Here is a 17,561-nt window from a genome sequence, read left to right as displayed (position 1 = left end):
TCGAGATATCTGATTTTTTACATGGCGCATTATTTTCACAGTTTGCTGATTTTTGTTCCGATGTTTTGTACATATATGCATGTCTGGCAATGTTATATATTTCTATAAAAAACATTTTTCTATAATTATTATTCATGCGTGAAAACACGAATAAATATAAACAAGAAATATACAGTTCTAAAAAAAAGTATATATTACGACATGATGCGATATAATGTACAATTTTTTAATATTTATATAATATATAATACTGAATTCGTTTTGAATATTATAAAAAGATAAAACATCCTGAGTAGAGAGACAACTATTTTTCAAATGTGGTGAAAAATTAATTGTCAATTTCAATCGTGCAATATAACACTTTCATTGATTTATAGGGATGTATTGATAAATTATAAAATTATAAAATTATGTTAATTATATATAAAATTGTTCTACTAATAAGTTTGTAATTCTTGACTTATCGTCATAAGAATAGCGTCGTCTGGATTGGCATAATTCGCGAGATCTGAAAAAGAATCAATAGGAATGTTGGACTATTATTTCATTAAACATGCAAGAAACAAGCAGCTATTAAAGTGCATATTAAAATGCAGAGTCATGCAATGTACAGGATGTCCCAAAATTTGCAATAACTGTAATATAAACTATAGTGTTTAATTTCATTTTGTTAATATCTTTAAGCGTGATAATATTTTAACATCGGAAAATAATTCATTTAATTTTTTGCTACATTATTTTTATATATCCACATAATCGTTACTCACGATTATGGCCTCGGTATAGCGGGTAAGCTTTCAATTTCCTGAGTAAAAGTTCCATCAACCAAAAGATGCTTAGCCACAAAAGAGCACCCACTGAGAAAGTTCTTAATGCTGTAACACCTCCGTAAGAATCTATTAACCAACCACATATGAAGCTACCACTTGCCACTCCTAAAATTAAATAAATAGATAACGAATAAAAAGTTTATGTCGAGAGATGAATAATATAATTACTATACAATATCAAAAGTAACTAACCAATTCCCTCGAAAACAGCACCAATAAATCCCTGCATAGTGGCTTTTGTACCGGATGGTGTCACTTTGTCACCATAGGATACCATCGTCGGCCAACATAGACCGAATGAAGGTCCGTGGAGTAATTCAAGAATTAAAAACAGCCACGCGTTCGATATAATGCTGTATGCCATAAATCTGCGGAATTAAATTATTTTTAGCAAGCTACAAATCAATTATACAACAAAAACTTTATTACCTAATTGCATAGATGAGCAATACAAGGCTCATAACATTAACATGGCCGAGTTTTTTCAACACGCTGCCCGATACAAAGTTGAAAGGTAATTCTCCTAAGAAACACTGAACACCGGTCATCAAACCCTGCAGAGTTTTAATCCATGTGAGATGAGAGTTGGCCGCTAGATCCTCGCTGTACCAAAACAGAAAGTTCCAAATGACTCCCGTGCACATTCCGGCGCCTATGCACCACCAGGCAAACACCAGTACTCTTCCTTCTTTGACAACGCTTAATAGCTCACGAAATAGCGACGGCTCGTCCGCAGAGCATTCTGGATCTTTCTGTAATGATACTGCCCCATTTTACCTGCCAATTTTGGATTCTTTTGATAAATAAGAAGTAAGCTTTACCAAAACTTGTACACTATCTTAGTTTGTCTCTAGTAGTTGTAACATTTGTGAATTTTTTTCTTACCTTTTTTAATGTTGCAGACACCACAATATCGGCGATCATAGCCACTAGCATAATGTAAAATATACAGGTGTAATCTTTTTCATATTGTCCCTTGCTAGAAAGATCTATCAGATAGCCTGAACTTATACCAAAAATGCCGAAACCGATGCTGCCCCACATTTTCTGTTTCCCGTAATCTTTTCTTCTTTCATGACCTATGAAACATATAACATATAAAAATAGCCACAGCATAACAATAACATTAATTTTTGCAATAACAAATTAATACAAACCAAGGAGATCGAAGCAGATGGCATCGGCTATGCTAACTACCACAGCCATTCCAATCCAACTAATGATGGCCGCCCATAGAAATAAATAGAATTGATATGTAGAATGTCTCATATCACTTTGCGAATCCTTTGCTTCGTGCAGAAGATGATTGAATGCACTGCTATTGTGGCAAGTTGCCGTGCACCAACTTCTCAGCTGGCCTCCACATACTGGCACATGTGCAGTGCCATCGAGGAACGTGTGCAGCCTCACGTCCACACAATTTTTTGTCTGCAAATGATTTTTAACAATAGAATTTCACAACGTCACTCTGCGCGAGAGGCAGATAGGAAAATTCTACACAAGTTTCTTACAAGTAAATCTTGATACACATCAAATTTTGCACCAAACTCGAACGTGCTGTTCGCAGAAATGTTTTTGCCAGACAGTTCTAAGAAACCATGAGATACTCCTTTGCAAGACAACTATAAACATTACATTTGTATATGTTAATTATTTAATAACAAAAGAATAATACGTACGACTAAAATTACATTTACACACCTGACAGATAATGTCAGTGTGGACATTTTCTAATATTACGGCGCTTAACACTTTCTTCGAGAATTCCGTCTGCGGACAAATCTCCAAGGAGGGCAGATCATTGTTGCAGACGAGAGTGACTCTTGCACTCCTGTCTATCTCAGGAATGAAATAAATAGAGAAAAATGCTATTGCTAGTATAGCTTCGAATATCAAGAAGAACGTTTTGTGCAATCTGAATCTGTCGGCCAAGCTGCCGAATAGCGGCTTCGCGATCAGACCAGAAATTGGTAATACTGTGTATATTGTACCGATCACCGTTGCAGAAAAGCCCAATTGCTTTCCAATTGTTGGTAAAAACTGTACCATTGGCCCCGTTGCTGCAAAGAGGATAAGCATATTAATATAAAATATAAGAAACTTTTCGCAACAAGTTGTCAAAGGGGCAGCACTTTATCCGAACTTACCTGCATTGTAAAGAAAATAATGTGACTTTATGGGAGCCAGTTCCTTGTTCACGTTTTGCAACATAATTGAGACGTACAGTCAATTAAATCTACTTGATTTGTGCAATCTTGTGTATCTAAGGACAAAAGGCAAAAGAATAAATTGTAATACTACTGCACATTACATGACACATCTTTGAATGATATTTGACAGCAAATATCTTTATATAGAATTGTTTTCAATTTTTGCAATAACATTAATTCCCTATATCTTTATGACAAACTATATTATATAGAACAGAGAATGTGAAAACTTTAATCAAATTTCTAATTGTTAGAAATAGAAGAAGATAGAAAGTAAATAAAACATTAAGATTAAAGTTAACATTATCTATATTGCAATGCAAACAGGCCTTAATCAGTAATTAACTTATCAAGCAACACTTGTACTCTGTCTTGTTAACATGGACAAACTAGTTAATTCTTTGCTATTTAATTACATGTGGAAGCGAGATTAGATCAAGGCCAGTGAATCATTTGGAATATAAAATTGATAACCAGACGTCAATCGATCAACCCGATTCAAGATGATCAAAAGCTATTCGGAGTTGATTAAAGTCACCCTCATGAGCACGTAAAAGCGCACAAAAGAAATTATACGAAAGATAAACACGCGTGCGATGAATGCTCGTCGTCGAGGACACGAGAATCCCGCGAAGGCTAGACCGGTTGATGCACCATCCTGCGCGACACTTAACCAAGACCAAGTGCACGCAACCGAGCCTTTGCACTTCGCCCGCGGGAATCGTTGTCGATTCCGCTCGTTCCGCTCCGCGGCACGGATCACTTCACGATATCGCGCGAATCACAGATAAGGCTCCACTTCGACGCGTACTCTTCCTTTTTTCCTCACTGTCGTCCTCTCTCTCTCTCTCTCTTTTCTCGCTCCGTCAGTCCGTTACGCAACGGAGGTTTCTTTGCTGCGTGCACATCGGTCGCGAGTCGCCGGCCTACAACCTCGGTTTCTCCTCGCGCGGTGACCACGAGACGCCGTCGTTCCGCCCCGTTTGCGGCATATTCGAACATTTGAACATTTCGAACACGCAGCGGAGAATCGCGCGTTACATTTTTTCGTGTTTTTTTTTTCGTTAGCTTCCTCCTCCCCTTCGCCCGCACCCGCGACGATTCGAATTACATCGCTCCGTCAGCTGTCTTGTTACTGGGCAGATGATCCTGTCCATACGTCATTGTATGTTCCTTGGCACATGTAATTTAACGCATTTATTTGCTACATCATGTACAAATGACATACAATATAATTTTTCATACAAGCTTTATGAAAATGTCTTCCTTCATAATATTTTTTTTTTCGTAAAATACGGTGAACGTTGACGTCATTTTAAATTAAAATATTAATAAAACCGTCATGTTTTATAGCAAGAAAGAGAAGTAAATAAATAATTTAAAAAAAAATCATATTTAGCTTCTTTAATTTTTTTCTGAAATATTATTTGTATATGATAAGAACTAAAAACAAATGAATGCAGGAATGATAAAGAAATACTTTATTTAACTAAGGGTTACGTGAAAAAAAGGTATTTATTTCTTAACACCTAGCCATCATAAGTTTCTTTAATCTCGACCTTTTCATTTCTATTTTCAAGTTTTTAAAACAAATGTTATGTATTTCATTTTGGAAGAAAAATAAAAATATAATATAATTTTATTAACTTTTAAAAAATTTTGAAGTTTTCGTGAATAAAAATAGGTCGAACATGATGGTATTTTAATTAAGAATTAATATTCTCTAATAAATCTTATGATAAACTCACGTATAAGATATATTATTTCAATCGCATCTCGCATTAAAAAAAGATAGACGTATATAGCAGCCGAGATGTAGAATAAGTGTAATAAGCATAAATAGACCTATTATAAATGAGATAAGGAAAAGAAAAAAAAAAACGCATGGAAAGTATAATGAAAAGGGATCTGGTTTTCTTTTCCTCTGCTCAGATCCAGCACAACAGGTGGCACAGAGGTTCAAGTAAAGAAAAATATTCAAATGACTATTTTGTTGCCTTTTTTTTGTTGTATATGATCTAAAGTTAATAATGGTCAATATAAGAAAAAATTCGACTATAAAATACTATCTTCATTATTAAAATAATTTTTAAAAAAATTGAGAATAAACATTCTTTACCATTATACCACTTTTAGATAACTAAATACAATTTAAAATTCATGTTATATCACTAGCACACATTTATCATACTTACGTATTGTATTACTTTGATTATTGTAAACTTTTTTATCTTATATGTTAAAAAGAAAACCTTCGATATACAGAGCGGTATTTTTTTCTATTCAACGAGTTTCTAATGTGCTGAGAATAAATGAATTACTCTATAGGAGAGGAGACTTCAACGCGCGCGCGTGCGCGCATCAGGATATAGCTGCTATCATAATATAAACCTCGCGATTTTGTAACAAACTGCGCTTTAATTTGTCATAGATACATTTACAATATACATTTATAATATATATGTATATATTTATAAGTTTCAATACCGCTTCTCTTCTCTTCCGACGATGTTCACTGCTCAACGATAAAGAGTTAATGGGTGTATAACGATAGCGGCGTATTACGGTATATTTCATCTTTTGTTTTCTTTTCCGCATATATGCTCATACACATATATTTCTGCCGTCTCTCTTTACGCTATTACATGCGCCTATTCCAACAAGAAAACCCAGAAAAGTCACATCTCTTCGCGAGACTTAATTCGGATTGCGACCAATTCTCGTATATTTTCCAGGTTTTTGCACAGATCTCTTGTTATGTTGAGATCCCTTCAAGATCGAGCACATTATCCTCTACGCGAGATATGTGTTTTACGTTATATATACAAAAAAAGCCTAACATTCTTACGTGCTATTTCTTACGATCCTAAGTAATCTACATAACGTACACCAGCAACAGAGTGCGCTCGATAATTATTATACACAAAGAATATCCCCTCTTCGGTTTCCCTCGTAGGAGTCTTCTTCATCTACGAGTTTGATGATTAATTCGCTATCGGACCGAACGAAAAGATCATCAACGAAAAACTCGACGGGCTATTAGATAATACTCGGCGAATCGTGGACTCGAACGGCGGAGCTACAGAGAGAGAGAGGGAGAAGCCAGTCATCGGCTAATTGATAACGCGAAAATTGAATATTGCATAATTTCGTGTCCCGACGCATACGCACGCAAATACACACCGATCAGGAGCACGTGCAAAATTTGTTCGCGCATGCACTTATTAGCGCAAATGTAAGCGTCAGGCGAAACGCATTGGCAAATAACAATATATACAACAAAGATACGTCGTGCATGAATACACGTTCATACATATAGGATCACTGAAGTCTCAATGGAAAATAAAAATAAATTCATATAATTACATTCCCAAATAAAAAATTTTAACAAAATCTGAAAATAAAAATCAGATCTAAAAAAATATAAATTAATTTGCAATTATTGTGAAGTCTTACTATTTTAATATTTTTCTTCTTAAACAATCATTTACTGATAACTGTTCAACGACTGGTACAGTGACTCTATATGTCTATATAATATAAACATAATGTATTCTATTCTGTTGTACGTCATTTGCCCGCGGATACATTTTGCCCGACGTTACAAACAAAGGAACTTTTGATAGACGTGCGGATCGACTTACTCTTAGTGCTAGCGATCTCGACTTAGAGCTATTGAACCTGCCAGTTAATCTTGTTTTAGAAAACTATCAAAAATTCCTATATCGAAAGTAGACTTGTCCTTTATGTACATGAAGCTAGACTTCCTTGCTTTCGACGAACGGTGTAAAAGTGTCAAAGTTTTACTCGAGTCGGTCGTAAAAAGGAAGCTGCAGTCAAAAAAATCTATAAATGGTCATTTACCTAATTTCCGTAGAGAGCCTTACGGATACAATACGATCAATTACGGAGGAAAAAAAAGACACGTCGCGAGAACATCTTTGTAAATAAAAATAAAAAAAATAAAAATAAAAAAAAGAGCATACTGCTCTCTCGCGCGCTCGCCAAGAGACTTTCGATTAATATTTGGTACCATTCTTTCGGATCTCAAACGTTTTAAGATTCATTAGAAGATTAATCTGTTATCATCGAATCACGGATTGATCTTGTAACAGCTTTAGTGGCTAAAGCCAGGACGATCGGTGATGATGCGAGGATGGCTGGAGGGCGTAGAGCGAATGAATATATTGCTGATAAGCGGCCTGGTCCACTGTCAGATTGGGTCCGTGCGGCGTCACGTAGGCGGAGACTGGCGGAACATACGATCTCTGGGCGGCGGCAGCCGCGGCGGCCGAATGGAGGAACGAATGTGGTGGCGGTGGATAGTTCCTCGGTGATGGTTGATTACCGAGTTTGTTGCAGGTGGTCGGCTGGCCCGAAGCACTGCTCACCACCGTCGGCGGTACCATTGGCTGTGGTTGCTGCTGCTGTTGTTGCTGTTGCTGTCGTAGGGCCATGTAGTAACTGCCCGGATTGCGGAATTCGTCCGTCAGGAAGGCAAACGCGGCGGCTGCGGTGGCGTCCTTGTCGTAGGGAAACGGCGGCGGAGCGTGGCCGGCAGTCGCGCCGCCGGCAGTGGCAGCGAAGTTGAAGGCACTACCCGCGGGCGGTGGTACCACCGCGGCTGTCTTCAAGGCGCCGATCGATTCGGTCGCGGACGCGACCGCGTACTGCGGGAAAGCAGGCATTCCTGCTGTCTGTTGCTGATCGGCGGCCGCTGCGACGACGGTGGTCGTCGTCGCGGCCGTCGCCGTGACGGCTGTGCTCGCTTGTTCCTGTTGCTGTTGCGGATGCTTGCTCTTCCGGCTCCTCTTCGTCTTGGACGTTGTAGTGGTCGTTGCCCGCACGTCGCTCTCGCCGGCTCGCCGCGACATTGCAAGAATACTCTGGCTGCTCTTGGCGTTCTGCAAGCTCTGCAGCAGATTGAGCTGCTCGAGCTCGGCGGGACTGGGCGGGACACCGCGACCGTAGGCGGCAAGGTGCTCCGGCTTCGTTCCGGGTGGTGGTCGTGGGATCGTCAGTAGCTGTTGTTGCTCCTTCCCCGACGGCCGACCCACTAGACCGAGGCTCAACCGTGCGTACGCCGAATTAGTCGCCATAGAATCAGCTAGGCCACCGACGAACGGCGTGCTATCGTACTGACTGACCGACACAGCCTCCGGCGGTTGTGAGAGAGCCATCATCGGCTCGAAATTCGAAAATTGCTCCTGACTCGGACGCGTCGCAGCGCTCTCCTGCGGCAGACCGCGAGCGCTGGATTCACTGGAAGGCTCGTACGCGCGCTTCTTCATCGGGGGAGGATTGTTGGATGGACTAGCGGTCACGCCTGCACTGCCGCCGCCACCGCCGCTACCGGTAGACTTGGAGGCGTCGAAATAATGCGGACTAGGATACACCGGCCTCGAGTTCGACGGTGGCGGTAACGAGTAACTAGATGGTTGAAAGCCGCCCGGATAGAGCGACTCGTGGGCTGTCGTCAAGTTTTGCTGGAATGCCAGCAATTGTGTCTGATCCGGTGCAGACGCGGGTAATTGATCACCGCTGCCGGACGGTGTCTTGCCGAGAAAGCCGCGCGACTGAATCTCAGTAAAACTGGTCCGCGACTCTTGCGATGTCGATTGCTGCTGCTGTTGTTGTTGCTGCTGTTGCGTCTGTTGTTGACCACCGTGTCTCGAAGCGGACCTCTGAAGCTCGATGTTGGAGAAACTGTTCGGATACTGACTCGGCGGATATTGACTCGGCGATTGATAAATCTGATGATTCGTGTTCAGATTCAACGATTCCGATTGAACGGGAAAACTCCTCTGCTGATCGCCCGTCACGGGTGATTTCTCGGTAGCGTTAGATTGCTTTAAATATTCTGTCCGGTGCTCGGCTTCATTCACGGACGAAGATATCGTAGGTGACTGCTGAATGTACTGTGAGGGATTTTGCTTGAAATCCTGGGGATAACTCGCAGGCGGTGCCGATGTAGCTTGACTGACGTATTCCTCTGAGTTTTTCGATGATTGAAGTTGAGAGTAATTGGTGGTCTGTTGCGGAGAGGACTGTGAGTAACCGGGTGATTGTTGTGATGGTTGTGCGGGATTGCACGTAGGCTTTTGCTGAGGCGAAGTTTGCGGGTAATTATTGCGAGATTGTTGAGGCGACGGTTGCGAGTAATTCACCGCTGCTACTGCTACTGCTGCTGCTGCTGCTGTTGGTGCTGTTGCCGTCGTTGCCGCCGTTCCGGTCCCTGTCTGTTGCGGCGAAAGCTGCGAGTAATTCGGCGGCGTCTGCGGCGAGTGTAATGGATGCGAATACGTTGCCGGCTGTTGAGGAGATGACTGTGGGTAATTGGTCAGCGATTGCGGCGATGATTGGGAATACGGACTATTCTGCGGTGACGGCTCGTTCGAGAATGGAGACGAAGCTTGCGGCGAATGTTGAGGAAAAGTCTGAATTTGCTGGTGTGATGATTGTGAGTAACTTCGATCGTGTTGCGGAGTGGGATATGGGCTCGGAGGTTGCGGTGACGACTGCAAATAGTTGGCGGGACGCGTTTGTGGTGACGACTGCGAGGAGAAACCTGGCGGCTGAGGCGACGGCTGCGGATATGCATTGGGTGGTTGAGGCGAAGGTTGAGAATAGTTAGCTGGCGGTGGTTGCGGAGACAGACGACTGTACCCAGCTGAAGGTTGCTGAGGCGAGGACTGCGCGTACGGAGAGTGCTGCTGTTGCGGAGATGTTTGCGAATAATTCGGCGGCGTTTGAGGGGACGTTTGTGAGTAGGGAGAGTGCTGCTGCTGTGGAGAAGCTTGCGGATAGTTAGCGATCGCCTGGGGCGAAGATTGAGAATAATTGGCGACCGCATTTTGTTGCGGAGACGGCTGCGAGTAATTTGGAGTAGACGGTTGTTGCGGCGACGGTTGCGAGTAATTCGACGGTGGTGTTTGAGGCGATGGTTGAGGATAAACCGGCTGCATTGCTTGCGGAGAATGTTGGGGATAAACTGGTGATTGATTCTGACTGTTGGCAGGTAACTGTTGTGAAAAACGTTGCGGAGACATTTGTGGATATGCTTCGTTGGTGCTATCTTGTGGCGAGGATTTCTGATACGGCGATTGATATGGTGGCTGCGCATGTACATGAGGATAGACCGGTGGTGGTTGCTCGTAAGATGACGTATAGGCCGGTGACAATGGATGGTGTTGCGGCGATGGAGTAGGTGGCAATTGTGCGCTGTATCTCGGTGGAGTCGCATAATAGGGACTGTTGTAGGGGCTGCTGCCGGTCGACAATGCGTCCTGATAAAATCCAGCACCTCTTATCGGCTCGGTCGGAGTTATCACAGGCTGGCATTGCGGGGAATGCGGCGCGCGAGGTGCCGGTGGCGATTCTTGAGAGAAACTCGACACCGATTCACTGACACTGCTACCACCTGTGCTCAACCGTCTCTGTCTGCCGCAAAACGCCTCCTGCGAATCTCCATCTTTTTTTAGCATCGTAGCCTCCTCCGCTTCCTCATCTTTCTTTTTTGATTTTGGTGCTCCAAAGGCTTTGAACCAGGCACTCAAATTTGGTGTGGCAGATTTTGGTTTCTGCGTTTCTTCCGTACCCGTTCGAGCAGCTTCTTTCTCCTCTACTGTGTTCAATGTCTTCGTAGCTTCCTTAGCATTTGTTTTCTCCTCTTTCACGTTAGACGCTTGAGTCGCGATAAGAGAGTGATCTTCTTCGTCGTCGTCGTTCGACAAATTAGGATTTGGTGACGATACCAAACTTTTACAAATTAATTGGATAGAATCCACGTTTTTCAGCACAGTACCTAAACTAAGCTTCGGTTCTTCGTCATTATCCTTATTCGATTGATCGTTATCACTATTTAAATTGATTGTAGTGTCATTGGTGTTAGCGCTGGACACATTAAGCGGTTTCTTCAGAAGTAAATTTCCTTTGCTTTTACCGGGTTGTAAGCGATCGATTGTGCGCTGTATTTTCTTCGGTCGACTTGGTCCGTGAGGACCAAATATTTTCATGGAGCTCGGTCTCTTTCGCGTAGCCTCGATCTTGGATCCTGATCGACTAGACTCGACGGAAGAAGTCTGAAGAACTGGTGAATCACTGCCAGAGGAGAATTCCGAGAATTTGGGTGTGTCATCAAGCCACTTGTTAATGTCCTATTGCATGTAAAATCGGAATGTATGATTTATAGAATATAAATAAACCCACAACAAATACAAAAAAACATTGATCTTTGCATTAAGATAAAAAGCAATATTATTAATAATCTGATTTTTCAATGTATAATATGTATAGAATTATCGACATATAAATTGAAGATAATCGACATACAATTTAAATCTTTTTTCTTTTGTTAATTTCCTTGGATGTGTTATTTTTCTTTTCAAATAAATTTCATAAGTTCTAAAAAATTTTGGATAAATTAATTTATGTTTTGTATATATTTTGTTTATATATTCTACAATGAACATATTCTACTTGAAATAATCTTGAAAACAATATTTTGTAAACTTACATGAAGTGTTTTCTCCGTCGCTTGATTTAATGCTTGAATCGCAGCATTCTCTTCTGCTTTTAATCCTTTGGTATGTTTAGCATGAGTGTTTTTCTTATTTTCACTAACTTCCGGATCATTTTTCTTAATCGCATCGTCCGCGATCTTATCTTCCTTCGTACTTTTCCTCGACTTTGATCGTTTTGCACTATCTTTGTCATTGTCGTGAAAAGTACTACTGTTTGAAGGCACTTTTTTTGAATGGACACCATGAATGTCATTTTTCATCGCTTTCCTCCGTTTTTCTTTTTCGTTTTTCAATTTTTCCTCTCGTCTTCTATCGCTTATCTTGTCTTTTAAACTATCAAGCGAGTCAACATCTTTATTACCAATTAACGTGGAAAGTTTCTTGGAGTTATGAGCATGTTTGGAATCTAAAGTATTGTCTAATTCTATATCTTTGGGATCGGTTTGACTTTTTAACTCTCCATTTTTTAATTCCTGCTTTTTTTGTTTTGATTTCTTATTTTTTTGTTTTATATGATTTTTGTTGGATTTTTCAGCGGATTTGGTCTTTAAATTCGATTTTTCTTTCTTACGATTTTTTTTTGTTTTGATATGGGAAGATTGTTTTTTGTCTTGTTCGAATACTGTGTCACTTTCTTCTACTTCGATCTTTTTCAATTTACTTTTCTTCGTGTTGTCTGTCAATATCGTAGTTTCCTCAAGTTCTTTCTTCTCTATTTTCCTACTTTTACTTTTTGCAATTATCGGAGGCTCGTAATCTTCTTCGAAATCCTCCTTCCGTTTTTTATTTTCTTTCACTTCTTTGGTAGATCGTACAATTTCCGAGTCTTTTTTCGATTGATGTCGCTCTTTACTCGCCTTTTTAGACGTCTTTAATTCTTCCGATTCTTTAGGTAGTTTTTTGGTTTTAAGTAAATTATTTACATCAATGTTTTTTCTTCTCTTTGACGTTACGATACTAGTCTCAGATATTGCATCTTCGCTTTCCTGATCTTCCTGTTCCTCTTCGTCCTCCTCCGATTCTTCCTCTTTCATCTTTTTACTTTTTTTCTTTCCCCTTTTCTTCTTCGCAACTTTAATACTTTTATTCCTCTTTTCATCTTCGTCCACTTTTTCGTTACTCTTAGACTTTGTTGTACTCTCAGATTTATACAATTTGGACTTTTTTGTTGATTTTTTCGAACGTTTACGTGCATTATGATGCGAAGAAGATAAATTACGTGAGGGATGCGATAAAGATGTAGGTGATCCGTTCAGTGATCGAGACGCAGCGTCTTCGTCACTGGATGTTTCAGATTCTAAATAACGTTTTACAGCTTTGTCAAAGGCCTCCTTAAGATTAATCGCCATATCCGTATATTCTAAAACATACAAAATTTGTAAATTTCACCAACACATACATGCAAATTGTGAATACATACAAATAAATACATGTAAAAAATTTAATAGCTCAATAAAAAAATCGCGAACCGTTATCGGAGCCATTGTACTGCCTACAATTGTCAACGATAAGCCGAAAATCGCGTTTAAACTGACTTAAACTCTTATATGAGCCATTTTCCAATTTCTCTTCCATAGTCTTGAGGTCCATTGGCCTGCGTACCACACTATAGTACCTATAAAAAATTTTTCACATTATTAAAACTTGATGTCAGATATAAATATTAATCACGATTTTACACATGAAATTGTACCTTGGCGCATAGTCCTCATCCACGGGCTCGATAAATGGCCAGGCGTCCACGTGATCTTTAACACTTTCGAGAACCTTGTGCATGCCAACACAACGCTCTTCCTCTTCGATACCAAACGAATAGCCATACTTATAGCCGTAATTATGAGGTACGTAATTACCATCGCCATGACTGCCGATACCCTTCTTCTTCTCCAAGTCCTCTACCTCGTCCCTAGTGTGAATTACAATCTGGCCAACAGCCGAGGCCAAAGAGTTATTCGTTTGTCGACCCTTCTTCTGGACCGGTGGAGTCAGTAATGGCGGTGGAGTAACGACCTCTTTAATATAAGATTTTGAAGCTTGAGTCCCTTTTTTAGCCCCTTTGGTTGTTTTAGTCCTGATCTTGGATTTGACCATGACTGCATCCATCTGTGTAGTCGGTTCCTGGCTACGAAGCACTCGCGAGCTATTACGTTGTAACAGCTTACGTCGTTGCTGTTTCTCTTTCAGATCGAACAATTTCGGTATTTCAGGCATAAAGTCCTCGGACAACGTGCGATAAAGCTTGCGTTCGGTGTCGTATTCCTAGGCAAATAAATATACACAATTTTTTTATATTCAATTCTGCAACAATTCTCTTTTTTTTTTAATCAGAGGAACAATCATTACCGAATCGCGAAATTTTTCGACCAGTCTGCTCCAATCTTGTTGAGTGAAACAAACAACTTGCCAAACGCTCTGTCGTCTGTTGTTTCCGTTTATTAAACCAGCTTCCTCCTTCTCTTCTTCTTCCTGTTCCTCCTTCGCCACTCTGTTCCGTCGTTTTTTACGCTTTTTATCTCTTGGCTTACCTTTCTGCTTATGTGAGGCACTGTTTGAAGTATCAATGTAATCCTCCCGGTACAGTCGAGTGCCGTAGAAGTACCAGTAGGCAGAATTCTTACGATCATGTCCCAAAGGTTCGACTCGCAGACTATCCGAGTCCAAGTTGCTTAACGACTCCTCCTGTGTTGTTAATTTTACATTTGTTCAATTACGCGAAATAATTGCTTCAAAAAGTGTAAAATTATTCTAACAACTTGCAATGAGATCGAATATACGTACTACGTCTTCGGCGTCAAGCCTGAAGTCACAGAGCGCACGTAGTATTTCTACCTTTTGACGAAGCGGTAACAATTCAAAGTCTACGTCTGTATTGAAAGGATTTTCACATTTGTATTCCTGTGTAAACGTATTCGTAAATGTACTTTAGTTATAGTTTATCATCGATATATCAGGGCAATTGATAACTGATGAGATTAATACATACTTGACATTTTTTCCGAAAAAGTCTACGCAAGAACATCTGATAATTAAAGGTGGAGATGTCATTGCGAGTGTCGTTTGGCAAGCAACCCTCGAGTAATCTTACTATCAATTCCTGAAGTAGTCGGCCCTCGGTACCTCCATCCGTCAATAAAGCTTCTTCCAAATCCTACAATTATGGCAACGTTAATATTGAGAAATATTTCACATATAGTAACCAATAGTAAAGTGAAGAAGAGAACAAAATGACGTATAAGCCAATAAACAATAAAGTTAAAGCTGAAGCGTGACAACTGCTTTGCTGTCATAAAGTGCTGAAGCGATACTAACAGTGGCTTTACATATGCTGCTTACTCATAAAAGAGTTAGCACTTGATTAGATACCTCAATATCAAAATCCAGAAGATTGAAGGCAGCTCTAAATAATGAGCAAAAGTGTGCTATACTTGGCACCTCCCACCACGATTGAATGTCTAAAAAAATAAAGGAACAGTTAAAAGTTCCTTGATCTTAATCCTGCTATCTATTTGTGAAAGTAACGAGTTGCAATTGTAATTGTGATCATATCTTAAGGCAAATTATATATTTAGAATCTTAAAATTATTTTAAAAAAGAAATTAATTAATTAGTAATAAATTTTAATTCTACATCTAATATTATTTTATTTCTACATCTAATTTGAATTTAAACAAAAAAATGTATATTTGAAAATTAAAAATGAGATAGATATTTAGTATCTATATTTTTTTCTATATAAGAGTAAATCTTTCTATAGATTCCTAAATAATTTCTAGTACAGAATAGTTGTCTCCTTAAATATGTATAATTAATATATCAATAATTAATATGATTCCACTCTGCACAAATTCATTATAATTTACTTCATCGATTTCTAGCCACAAAAGATGTACAATAAGCATTTTAAATGTTTAAATGCAGCGATGACTTTTTTAAACACATCAGCGATCGCACGTAAAATTCACAAAAAAGTACACAATTTTCTTGAAATATATTTAGACAGTGAAATAAATTTCTACGAATTTCGGGTGATATTACTCGTAGATTCAACAATAAAAAATTAACATCATTCAATTACATCTTTTCCTTAAACATTCCAAGACACGGTAATGGGATAAAAAGCGGGAACGTAGTTAAAGGTCAGGAATCCCGCTTCTATGCCGCAAAAAAAAACTATTTCTAGTATCGCTTAGAGCGACACAAAAAGGAGCAACGTAGATTATCGCACCGGCAATTTGTCGCGCGCGCGCGCGCGCCGATAATCCGACGGGACGACCACCGGCGCGGGCGGGGGTGGACTCACCTAGGATCCCGATGAAGGTAGGAAACATAACCCGTCGTGTGGCGGGCGAATCGGGCGAATCGGCGTGTCCAGGGCGGGACACGGGCGGGCACGACGAAGGCTCGGCGTCCAAATGTTCGGGTTGGCAAAGAGTTGCGGCCAAGGGCCGAGCGCTGGTCACCTTCTTCGGTGGTGATGGGCCGTACCCGGCGGCGGCGGGAGAGAGCGGCGACCTAAAGGCCCCGTGCGCGCGCGACGAAGATCGAGCAAAACACTTCCGCCGCCCGGCCGTGTGTGTGCATATATATATATATGTATATATATATATATATGTATGATGTATGTACACTGTACGTGTATATATGTATATGTATGAGCGTACGTGTGTCCGTATCTCAAAGCATCGGGATGCACGTCAGCGGTGAACGACACCCGTGGCGATGGTCCCGGCAGACGCGGGGGATCGCATAGCTCGCCGAGCGTCCCAGTGGTCGCGAGCTCGCGGAGAAAGGGAAGGGGGGTTGAGGGATTGGTACAGTACTACGGAATAGACGGTCCTGTGGAGCGGCGCACAGGGCGCACTCGCGTTTCCGTACGATGCCGCGGTGGTGGGACCGCCGGAGACCGTACCGTCACGATCGCAGACACGACGGATTTCCTCACGGAGGTGGCGGCGGCGGCGTCGTTGTTAGCGGCGGGATTTATCTCACCGGGATACGACGGCCGTCGCGCGACGGCTCGCGGGACTCGCGCGCTACCATTCCCGTCGGAATGCGCGGCGCGTATCCAAAACACATAATCGCCGCGATACGTACGGTCTGGTGGCTGGAATGCGCGCGCGAACGCGAGGAGGCTCCGAAGCGACGCCTCTCTCGAGAGCGGAAGTCGCCTGCGCGCGCTCGAGCAGACGATCGACGATCGCGACGGTACGCGACGTTGCTGCGTCGTGGGCTTCCGCTCTCGACGATACCTGACCTGACGCGATAATGCACGAACTGCGCCGATACGACGTGTAGACGAATGGTACACGGGCGCGGACCAACGCGGACTATGCAGCAGCAACAACTGCAACGCACCCGCGGGCGTATTACCCACGAGCGCGCGCTATACGTAGACGGCCGACATCGAAACTCACTTCTTGAGCGCGGACATCTCAAAATGGCGACCACGCGCGTGCGTTTTCGACATCCGTCGCTGCGATTGGTCGATTCATTCGCCACTCACGTGCCGCATACAAATTATATTTTTAAATTTGAAGTCATTTAAATCTGATCTTATTCAATTCGTTAATTTTCAGTGCATTGTAAATCATTAGGCCCGTTCCTTGTCGCTACATTGTTGTACTGGTGCAATAAAAATTAGAATGAAAAAAAATATATTTGTTTTATTTTAACTCATTGCACTAGTGCAGCAGTGCAGCGACAAAAACAGGCCTATTGAAATACTCTATAAGATGGAAAAAATAGTTGATTAATTGAATATATGTATATACTATCGATAAAAAGATACATGTTTTATCTTCACTCTAGCTCTTTTTCAATCTTCATATCTTTTCTCTCCGCTTATCTTATCGACTAGATTTTCAAAAGGTGTAATTATATTTTTCTTAAATACATTCAATTGGTATATCAATTGCAGTTAAAAAAAAAATGTTGATTAAAAACGCACGGATCAGTTACAAAATTTTAAAACAAAAAATGGCATAAGAGTCTTTGGACTT

The 17,561-nt window shown here is 41.1% G+C and overlaps 2 protein-coding genes across 9 annotated transcripts; both read right to left on the bottom strand.

The window, feature by feature from the left end:
- Window positions 1-170: 170 nt before the first annotated feature.
- On the bottom strand, window positions 171-5,032 carry LOC105832285 (major facilitator superfamily domain-containing protein 6). Of its 7 annotated transcripts, none has more exons than XM_012673094.3 (10): window positions 3,457-5,030; window positions 2,978-3,093; window positions 2,532-2,890; window positions 2,342-2,452; window positions 1,988-2,258; window positions 1,716-1,909; window positions 1,260-1,582; window positions 1,023-1,198; window positions 768-935; window positions 171-508 (listed from the first exon to the last, which is right to left on the bottom strand). In XM_012673094.3, the coding sequence occupies exons 2-10, from the start codon at window positions 3,039-3,041 to the stop codon at window positions 438-440; spliced, it is 1,737 nt and encodes a 578-aa protein (XP_012528548.1). In that variant the 5' UTR covers window positions 3,042-3,093; window positions 3,457-5,030; the 3' UTR covers window positions 171-437. The 7 variants fall into 7 exon arrangements, with proteins under 7 accessions (XP_012528548.1, XP_012528549.1, XP_012528551.1 ...); XM_012673095.3 differs by having other exon boundaries at window positions 3,515-5,030; XM_012673097.3 differs by having other exon boundaries at window positions 3,579-5,030.
- Window positions 5,033-5,438: 406 nt separating this feature from the next.
- On the bottom strand, window positions 5,439-16,928 carry LOC105832278 (PHD finger protein rhinoceros). 2 transcript variants are annotated; one of them, XM_028192020.2, is made up of 9 exons: window positions 15,863-16,927; window positions 14,926-15,014; window positions 14,546-14,710; window positions 14,341-14,457; window positions 13,906-14,241; window positions 13,256-13,821; window positions 13,032-13,177; window positions 11,556-12,922; window positions 5,439-11,196 (listed from the first exon to the last, which is right to left on the bottom strand). In XM_028192020.2, exons 1-9 carry the CDS (start codon window positions 15,888-15,890, stop codon window positions 7,165-7,167), a joined length of 6,846 nt encoding a protein of 2,281 aa, XP_028047821.1. In that variant the 5' UTR covers window positions 15,891-16,927; the 3' UTR covers window positions 5,439-7,164. The 2 variants fall into 2 exon arrangements, with proteins under 2 accessions (XP_028047821.1, XP_028047822.1); XM_028192021.2 differs by lacking the exon at window positions 14,926-15,014 and having other exon boundaries at window positions 15,863-16,928.
- Window positions 16,929-17,561: the final 633 nt, after the last annotated feature.

Source organism: Monomorium pharaonis, chromosome 4 (assembly GCF_013373865.1).
Source record: "Monomorium pharaonis isolate MP-MQ-018 chromosome 4, ASM1337386v2, whole genome shotgun sequence".
NCBI lineage: Eukaryota > Metazoa > Arthropoda > Insecta > Hymenoptera > Formicidae > Monomorium > Monomorium pharaonis.
This window is presented reverse-complemented; position numbering and strand designations above follow the sequence as displayed.

What these genes read in the sequence shown, in the direction of transcription:
- LOC105832285 (XM_036286024.1), bottom strand. Translation starts at nt 3,041, where the DNA reads ATGTTGCAAAACGTGAACAAGGAACTGGCTCCCATAAAGTCACATTAT. An exon ending in ATGTGTATCAAGATTTACTT is followed by an intron (nt 2,259 to 2,341) that starts GTAAGAAACTTG and finishes AATCATTTGCAG; the next exon opens with ACAAAAAATTGTGTGGACGT. An exon ending in TGCTGTTTTCGAGGGAATTG is followed by an intron (nt 936 to 1,022) that starts GTTAGTTACTTT and finishes ATTTAATTTTAG; the next exon opens with GAGTGGCAAGTGGTAGCTTC.
- LOC105832278 (XM_028192020.2), bottom strand. Translation starts at nt 15,890, where the DNA reads ATGTTTCCTACCTTCATCGGGATCCTAG. An exon ending in TTTTTCGGAAAAAATGTCAA is followed by an intron (nt 14,458 to 14,545) that starts GTATGTATTAAT and finishes ACGTTTACACAG; the next exon opens with GAATACAAATGTGAAAATCC. An exon ending in GATGAGGACTATGCGCCAAG is followed by an intron (nt 13,178 to 13,255) that starts GTACAATTTCAT and finishes AATTTTTTATAG; the next exon opens with GTACTATAGTGTGGTACGCA.